This window comes from Montipora foliosa, chromosome 11, assembly GCF_036669935.1.
Source record: "Montipora foliosa isolate CH-2021 chromosome 11, ASM3666993v2, whole genome shotgun sequence".
NCBI classification, from domain to species: Eukaryota; Metazoa; Cnidaria; class Anthozoa; order Scleractinia; family Acroporidae; genus Montipora; species Montipora foliosa.
In genome coordinates, this window is record NC_090879.1 from 54,775,762 (window position 1) to 54,785,034 (window position 9,273).

A 9,273-nucleotide genomic window follows, 5' to 3' on the forward strand; every position below is an offset into this window, starting at 1 on the left:
CTAAAATAGATTCTTCGTCCAGACGCATAATGAGTCTTGTGGCCGTCTTTATACTAGACGAATTTAACAGACGCATAAAAAATGTTTGCCCAAGTTCGTCCCAGACGAATTATGCGTCTCTAGTATAAAAACGGCCAATCGGTGTATCTTTCCACAAAACACTAGACCACAGCATCGTAGTGAACGGGTCTTTCGGAGCCAAGCCCGACAATCTTTCCGTTGTCATAGAAGCGCGCAGATATCCTTTGACAAGCTTGCTTGTGTGGCTAGTGAAAACCAGGCCTTAAAGGTGCCCCGAAGGGGGGACCCCACTTGGGGACCTTCGGGAAATTGTGAAAATTTTAGTCCTCGGAGAGGCGATTTCTGGCATTCTGAGGCAAAATAAGCGTGTTGCAATTTCATAGAGAAGAAATGTTTACCCGATGGTTGTTCTCAACGTTAGCTGTGTCTCACTATCAATTAGTGATAATTTAGTTTTGTGATTGTTCAGTTATATCTTATTAACGATTGTTGTGCTTTCACACGTATTTAATTGATATAAAATGCAGTTAAACGTCTTCAAAATTTGTGTTTCGTCAAAGACGGGATCCAGACAAAGCATTCTTCGGGGTATCTTTCCACATAACGCTAGACCACAGCATCGTAGTGAACGGGCCTTTCGTAGTGAATGTTCATCAACGCCAAGCCCGACAATCTTTCCGTAGTCATAGTGGCGCGCAGAAATCCTTTGACAAGCTTTAAAGTACTGTTTGCCGTGGCTCATTGTCAGCCAGGCTGAAGTGATTGGCGTAGTGCAATCAATTTGTAACAAACAGGAAATGTTAAGGAAAATGTCTGGGTCACAGGCCTGGTGAAAAAAGGACCACATTCGCAGCACACCAGATCGGTACTCAGAAAACGTTTTAGCTACATAGAACAGCAGCGAATTAAGCCAAACTGTGAATACGATGTACTTATTTTATATATTTACAAGTCTTTGACGTAAGGTGTTTTATATCCTGCCCGTATTTCTTGTGGGTGTGTTGCTGTTCACACCCTTACTAGAACGTGCTAGATCCCTTTAGACATCTTGTTAGCACCCCTGAAGTCTGTACTTTTGATTAAACGAAACCGGTCGGATAATAAACAAAGTTAACAAAATCAGTTGCTGTGTGTTTCTCACAAATTTTCTTTTGAAAAATTGGTCTAAAGTGTAAATAAAGAATGCTTAATTTTTGCCTTCAGTTCCCCTTTAATCAAAGCATTCAAAGTGCTGCCATTTTGTCTCTTGTTAAATATATTTATCTTTGCTTCTTTTTGTATGTCAAATGTGTCTTATTCTGCTTGCTTTTTCATGTTAATACACGATTCACTCTGATTCCGCCACTCTTTTATTTCATTTGTAGTCGTAATTTAAGGAAAAAGCTCATTGTAATGAGCCCATACGGTTTCTTTTGAGCTTTTCCGCAAGGAAAAAGAAGTTAAGTTATAAAAACGAGCGATAAAAAATAAGAACGACGTTTCGACCGCTCCACGGTCATTTTCAAGTTAGATTTCGTGAATAAAATTTCCGCATATATACAATTTCTGAAACAGTGGAATGAAGGTAGAATCTATAAGTATTTACATACGAACAATAAAAATAACAGAATGCGAAATTAAAGTGTAAATAAGGGGTGAAAAGAATGAAAACTATTGGAAGTGTTAAGCAAACAGCTTTGCACGGATATAATCACTTATTTGGTTTAATTTTGGCTTAAGGTCCCGGATAAAAAACCTTTGAAAAATCAAGCAATCGAACTTGTTCGAGCACTTCCTCAGGACCCTAAATGCTCTTTGCGATTTCACATGTGTGCTCAATTCCATGTTGTTCTCTCACATGATTGCCGATTACCGATCGTTTATACTTCTCGACACGTTGATATATAAGTGTCGGCTTGTGAAGCCTGCATCACACAGATCACACCGAAAGGAATATACAACGTTTTGCTCAGGTTGACAATTGGAGGTTTAGGTTCGTTAGCTTTAAGTTCATCTTTGATCTTGCGGCTTGTAAAGACAGGATGCACTTCGGTATTTATCTTTCGGCTAAGATCACTAAGTTGCTCGCGGAGTTTGTTAGCTGATCTCTGATCTTTGAAGGGCAGGGGTATTCTAACGGGAATTTCACCTGCTTGTTGCGGGGGGCGTGTGCTCCCCGTCACCTTCATTTCAATGAAAACCCTGATGGTGTTTTGTATGAGGGGCTCTGGATAATACAAACGTGTGAATATCTCCTTTAGGGGATCGCATTATTTATGAAAAAAGTTGCAAGTTTGAAGAAAGATTACAACCACGGTTCAGCATTGTTTTTAACAGAGAATGTTTGTACTTCATATAATGTGGCTATGGTAGTGCAGAAGCAGCCCAGTATTGGTTGGTTTTATGTAAACCTTTCTGTCTAACCGGGTGATATTTCTGATGATTTCCATTCCTAGGAAAGAATGTTTCCCCTTTTTCTCAAGTTCGATTGTGAAACTAATGTAGGGGTGGATTTCATTCAATGTTGAGAGAAATGTGCAAGCAGCTTGAACATCGAACAAGTTATTCTCCTTTAATTTGAGTAGCAAATGTTACTTCAAATCCTTTAACTTTTTACAACTATATATGTGCAATCTATTTAAAGTTGCATTTTCTCTGGCAAATAAAAAAATGGAAATGGAACTCTTCTCATCACCTTGACTTTCTATGATTCTTCGTCCGGGTTCGTTCGATTGGCTATTCCGAGAGAACTCGAACCACAAAACGGAAATTCAGCAAGGCTCGACGTTATCGGGAGTTGAGAGCAAATGGTGGGAAAAATGGGGAAACGGTATATCTCTGTTCATAAAGTGTACATTTGAATCAAATTTAATTCTATAAAAATCGATTTTGGCCAGAAATCAAGTGATTGGGACTATACTGTAAACGGCAATTACTTATTAACTGACGGCCCCCTGCTAATTCTTGCCATGTGGTCTATCAACAGAAAGAGGTTCTCGTATAACAATTCGCAATTATCGCCCAACCTCGAGGACTATATTGCTGCGATTTGCATTTCACAGTAACACACCAGAGGATACTGCGATCTTCCGTTTGTTTTGGCCGCAAAATTAACGATGGCTGAACCAGGATATCAACCGGACATCTTTACCGCGGCTCCAGACCAATCATTCCTTTGCCCGATTTGGTGAGTGAATATCCACATTGCAATACGTTCTAGATATTGAATGCCTCTCAAACAGATAACCGTGAGGTAGTTGTCCACGAAAAAAAAAAAATTAGACCGAGCCTTAGTAACATTTTTTAATCTTCTTTTGCGTGGAATGTTGTGTAAAATCTCTTGCAATCGAATGATTTTTAATTATGTGGCGTCAAATTGCACTCCACATTCAGTGCACATTCTCCTTGTTGTCTTAAATGCCCAGGGAAGTTTTCTTAATGTGTACCAAACAACTGGAAGAGTACTTCCCCTATTTTTTCGGTCAGGTCCACTGTATGGAGCGTGTATTCTAGCTAACATATTAACATTAGCTACCCATTACTCCTCACACACTGTTTTGTGGTCTTGCTTTCGCTTGAGGCCAAGTGATTCTGGGATACTGATTTTTAAGTGATTAGGTCTCTTTTTTTAAGGGGAGAAAATCCGAAGAATGAGACTTAGTAGGCGTGTAGGGCGTAGGGCACAAGTGCGCGTTAAAACATTCATGGCGGATTCAGGGTTGTCTTCAACAAGCACGTAAAGGACAAACGCCTATTGTTTATCAAGAAATCAATTAACTGAGAAAAAAGGAAAAAACGCCGGAAATAACGAAATACGCAAATTCTTGTAGGTCATCTCATGAGCTTCAGGGAGGCAGTGCTGAAATAAGTTTACACACATAAACACTTTACATAAGAACATTAAGTGAGGGTCAGATTATGAGACTACATTTGAAGAAAATACTACTCAAGATGTGGGCTAGGAACATTTGCAAATGAACAGTGCAATATAGATACAAGTAAAAATTCAGTCTGTATTACCCAATTAGCCCAAATAATACATGTCTTGGTAACGTCTGCATATATTTATTGAAGTACCGTAACAACTGATTGCAAAGAATCTTAAAAACGTTTACTGAGTCTCTGCAAGCGTATTTTGACACAGTGGAATAAAGGCTTTCTTTTTTTTCTCTTTTAAAGCCGGTACGTCATTAAGGAGGCTGTGGCCTGTAAAGAGGGTCATCTCTTCTGCAAAACCTGCATAGATCAGTGGATCAATTCTCACAACAACGGCAGCTGCCCTGTCGGAAGACAGTCCCTTCAAGCCTCTGACTTGAGGAACATCATTGCTTTCGACAGGGTGGTAGAGTCTATGCAGGTTTTCTGCCCTAGGAGAGAATCAGGATGCGGATGGACTGGTGCCCTAGACATGCAGACAAACCACACACTCCAGTGCCTCCAGGAACCAGTGCCATGCACACACACTGGCTGTGACCGAGTACTAGTTCGTGGGCAGCTGGATCAACATTTGGACACATGTGATATGAGGCCAGATGAATGCACATATTGTGGCCATCAATTTCCAATTCGGGAAATTCAAAGCCACCAGCGATATGCGTGTCGGTTGGCACCTGTAATGTGCCCATTCAATTGCACCCATGTTGCAATACCTCGGTATGTATCCTTTATTAGAGAGACATTTAGAATGGCGTTTACGGCAAACGTTAGATTTTTGTTTAGGTTTAAACAGTAACACAAAACTACGCAGTCTCACACATGAAATAGACCATACCCAGTAATGAAAAGTGGAGGTTAAGTGATTGTTCTTTTGTCTTTATGCTACTCACCTCAATTGCCTCGTAAGCGCGAACAAACTTCAAAAGAATTTTTGCTCCAAAGTGAGGTTAGCGAGGATGATTGGCACAAAGAAAGAAGAACAATTTCTCGGCCGCAATTTGTGAATAAGGTCTGTGAAAACAGTGAGCAGCAAATAAATATTTAAAAAAAGGGACGTGGTCGTTTTTGCCATTGCTATTTGTAGTAAACGTAATTCTAAATTGTTATCCTGTTTCCGCACGGTCTTTTTGTGTGAGATGGTAGATTGTTTTACATTCTAAATCACACAAAAACCAGTTTACTACTGTAACAGCATCTCGAGATAAAACTTGAAGTTCAACATCATTTTTTCCGGGTCAATTTATTTTCCGCTGTTGCACTAGCGTTTAGCCTTTATTTTGATACTTAAAAGGTCAACATTGAATGATCAAAAAAAGTCACGTGATACTACATGTGAAAGCTGACGCTCAAAAGGTAAATTAGCTATTAAAGACTTTATATCGAGGTTTTGCGATCTTACCACAAACGGTAAGCCGCGGTTTGCAGTTGGCGGTTTCATGTTAGCCGTCTGCCCATATTTGGACTTAAGATTCGCGGGTTAAATAGCCGGCTGCCATGTTTGTTTTCATTCGTTCGTTCACTTCTGTTTTAGCTGAGAAAAGTAAAGTCAAGTCTCTGCTTACGAGCCAGAAGGCCCATCAGGCCGGCACTTACTGGGAGTATTTCGACTCCCCCCTAGATAGGATGCTAGTCCATCGCAGGGTTATCCCCAGCATTAAATTCGCCGGTACCCATTTATACACCTGGGTGGAGAGAGGCACCGTGAAAGTAAAGTGTCTTGCCCAAGAACACAACACAATGTCCCCAGCCAGGACCCGAATCCGGACCACTCGATCCGGAGTCGAGCACTCTAACCATGAGCTAAATTCAAAATGGAGAGAGAAGAAAAATTGCAAAGAAAGATGCAAATTGCGCAAACACAGTTTGAACAGAACCCCTGTGACGAAATCGAAAATATTCTTGCAGAATAGTCTCGAACTGATTGCAATAACGGGAATTTGTTTTGAGGTGACGTTCTCGTTTCAGTTCCCGTCGTCGTTGCTAAGGCTCACTAGGGAGCTTACGCAGAACGACGACGCCGCCAACCAGCTGCAGGCCCGGGTTGCTCGAAGCATGGTTAGCGCTAACCGGCGTTAAATACCATGGAAACCTATAGGTTTTCATACCTCTTAGTCCACGGTTAGCGCTAACCAGGCATCGAGCAACCGGCCCTTGAACGTCGCCTAAAAACATTATTTCCTGTTAATGTAACAATTTCGTTATAACCCTAAGTCGTTCAAAAAGGAAAGTGTGTATCAACATTGCAGGACTAAAATTGGCATGAACAGTGTGGTTGTTCGGGAAAAATTATAAAATGTTTCACCAGGTTCTCACGTCCACTTCACAACCTCAAATTTGGTCAATTCACGTCGTTTTCAGGACGAGGACGCGAAGAAATGTAACAAAATGCATAACGCACGTGCAGGGCGTGCAGAGCTTTTGATTTTGCTCATTAAACCCATTGTTTTGTGGCGTTCCCGTAGCCGTCATCGTTGTCCTTGCGTAAGCTCCCTACTATTGCGCCGGATTCTTCCTCAGTAAGTAAATTACACTTTTGTCCCATTTAAGGCATTTGCTGCTCAAGATGATCAAGTTACGGAAACTGACATTAAGCATTTCTTTTGGTGCACTGTTGCTGTTGCTGTTGCTGTTGAGGCATTACACAAAGCTCCCTAATGGTGCGTAAAATAATTTTTGCATAGCGATATTTCTTTTACGGTTTACAAACATTGACGTTACATTTCTTTTGATATTCGCATTTGCCAACCACCTGCAATTAGGTTCTCGTTATCGTATTAATGCCAATGACTGGAGTCACGAAATGTCAAAGAAATGTTGCTTGAGAGCGAGGCTAGTGAGTCTCATTAGCACATAAACAAAAGAATACATTTTTGGCCGCCATTTATGCATTCGACCAATATGGACTTGAAAAAAAAAAACCGGTCGAACTTCTGACTTAAATACGGAAAATGGAACTTTTTTTCCTGCAATTTTACCCATTTTTTTAATTTTAGAATAACCGAAAGTGGAGTTTCAAGCAATCGTTGTAATAGGGTTCAGAATCTCAAACATAACAAACAGACCAACTAAGGATAGTATCATAAAAAATTTAATGGCTACCTGCTCTTTTTATCGTGAAGTTGTTCTTTCTGTCTGCTTGCGAATTCGCCGAGACACTGCGAAGTGTATGACTTGTGTTCTTCCTTTCCTGTAATCAGGATCACGAACGGTGCATTTAGTGGGCTTTTGCGATTTATTGCTCTTTGTAGAGATCGGCAATATGCTCAATGACACTTCCAAGTAAATAACTTTGGTACAGATCCATGGATGTTCCCCTTCGAGGCATACGTCGTTTCACTCCCCATCATGTCTTTTCAATGCCCTGCTGTGGGCTCGTTTGTCTGGGTCGACGAAGTTTAGGCGATGGTTAACTGTGAGATGATGTTAGCCCTTGTCTTGTAGGCAATTGTAAACTTTCCGGCTACAGGTAGCTAGGGCTAATATTTTTTCAAGGAAAGTTTACTGTCAGAAAATTGTGTGCTGGCGGATTGAAGGTTAACCATCATGTGCAGTTTTTTCTTGAGCATCGCGAAACATATCCATCTCCTGATGCACTTTGTCTTTGCCAACTGACTGCGTTTCCACACAGGTTTTACACACGGAAGACGAAAAGTAAATTGTTTTCTTTGCACCACTCTATGCACCGCTCGGGATAGGCTATATGTTCAAATCTCCCTTTGCTGACGCTTTTACTTCAGTAGCCATCTTGATTATTACGAAGACACAAGTTTGCCTCAAAAGAAGGGAAACATGAAACGATTTTAATTGCAATGAACTCGTGCATTCAAGTTTCCCATGAATGATGCACCGATCAGACTGTAAGCGTGGTCTAATCTTCCACGCAGTGAACTTATAAGTGTGCCGCACCCACGGGGTATGAAGGAAAAGCAGGTCACAGTTCTCAGCAATACTGGAAAACCTAAAACTATCACAGGGACTAAGCTTAAGATTAAACAGTGCGTTTAGTCGTAATTAGGGTTATGGTTAACATTAGTAAAGGGATAGGTTGTTTCAAGAGTAGTAAAACAGGGATCTCTGAACAGTAGCCTGCGAGTGTAAGTTCGGTTGTAGGTGCTCGGTGCGGCACGTGTATATAATTACGTATCATTCTTATGTAAATAGTCAGCCAGAATTCAAAATAAATCTCGTTTAAATGGTGTGAATTAGCAACTTGATACGTTAGCTCAGTGGTCAAGAACAGGGACAAGTAATCCAGAGGTTTACAGTGGGTCGGAATTCAAGGCAAGCTGCGAGTGACATCATGTGATAAAATGGCAGAAAAAGCCGAGCGGGATTTGGAAAAAAGGACACGACGAAGGGATAGAAAGAGGAAAGCTGGGACGAAAACGAGTAAGGGTGTGGGCGATGTAGGGATAGAAGAGAGAGAGGGAGGGAGAGAGAACGAGAGGGAGAAAGAAATGAGATCCATTTTTATTCATCCCGTAAGTACAAATTAGCCATGTATATATTCGATTCTCTTGGATGGATGGACGGACGCGTATTGTTCTACAAAACAATAGCGCGAATGAATCATTAATTTCTTCTGCATGCATGATGAAGTAGGGACCTGTACGGAAATCGTTCCTAAAATAACCTTTGTTTAAAAAGGCTACGTGAACTTGATTTTTTTTTTGGACGGTGAAGCACCGATTATTTGGTGTGAAGGTGAGTCAAGCTTTTTGCTGCGTTGTCGATGTATTTCATACTTGTGAACCTCATTAGATTTGCAGACTTCTGTCTTCTCCTTAAAATGTCTTCGTAAATAAAATTATGATAAAGAGTGTTGCTCTGTTTGAGTTATGAGTGGGAGTTGTGGATCGCCACAAACGATGTTTCCCCCCGCGCGTAAAACGGTGGAGCCTGATCGCGGGTTATTCGCTCTTTTAAGGTTTACTTTTCGCTTACATTTAGTTTGAACAAATGTATCAAATACAGACCGGACTTGGCATATTCTTTTAATGTAATTCTATTATAAAACCGACATAAAAGCTGCATAGCCAATTTTTTTTTCTGCCATTGAACATTGGGATGGTGAAACCAAGTAAGCTTAATTTTGCCTTAATTTTGTCTCTCTTTTTAACCATTTTTATAATGCAATTATATTTGGCTGTTTATCGTAGGGTCTATGTTTGACAGGTTGTATTGGTAGGTAGCTTTATTCAGTGGATGAGTGGTATTTAAACAATGCCTGGCTAATTTAATGATTAATTATCCACTGGGAAAAAGTTATCTGCAATTTCAACAGAATGTCAGTCATAGTATATCTTGTTTACCTAGATTTATGATAACTTTTAATAC

General features: G+C 40.5%; 2 protein-coding genes across 3 annotated transcripts in view; both read left to right on the forward strand.

Annotated features, from left to right (window-relative positions):
• The window catches only part of LOC137975783 (uncharacterized), an 81,977-nt gene that overhangs the window by 63,921 nt on the left and 8,783 nt on the right, over positions 1–9,273 (forward strand). For both annotated transcript variants that reach the window (XM_068822966.1, XM_068822965.1), the window contains one exon: positions 6,484–6,593. In XM_068822966.1, the coding sequence (XP_068679067.1) occupies positions 6,500–6,593 (94 nt within the window). In that variant the 5' untranslated portion in view covers positions 6,484–6,499. The remainder of the gene's footprint in view (positions 1–6,483; positions 6,594–9,273) is intronic.
• Positions 3,117–4,732, forward strand: LOC137977440 (RING finger protein 151-like). The gene is made up of 2 exons (XM_068824655.1): positions 3,117–3,187; positions 4,180–4,732. The coding sequence occupies exons 1-2, from the start codon at positions 3,117–3,119 to the stop codon at positions 4,730–4,732; spliced, it is 624 nt and encodes a 207-aa protein (XP_068680756.1).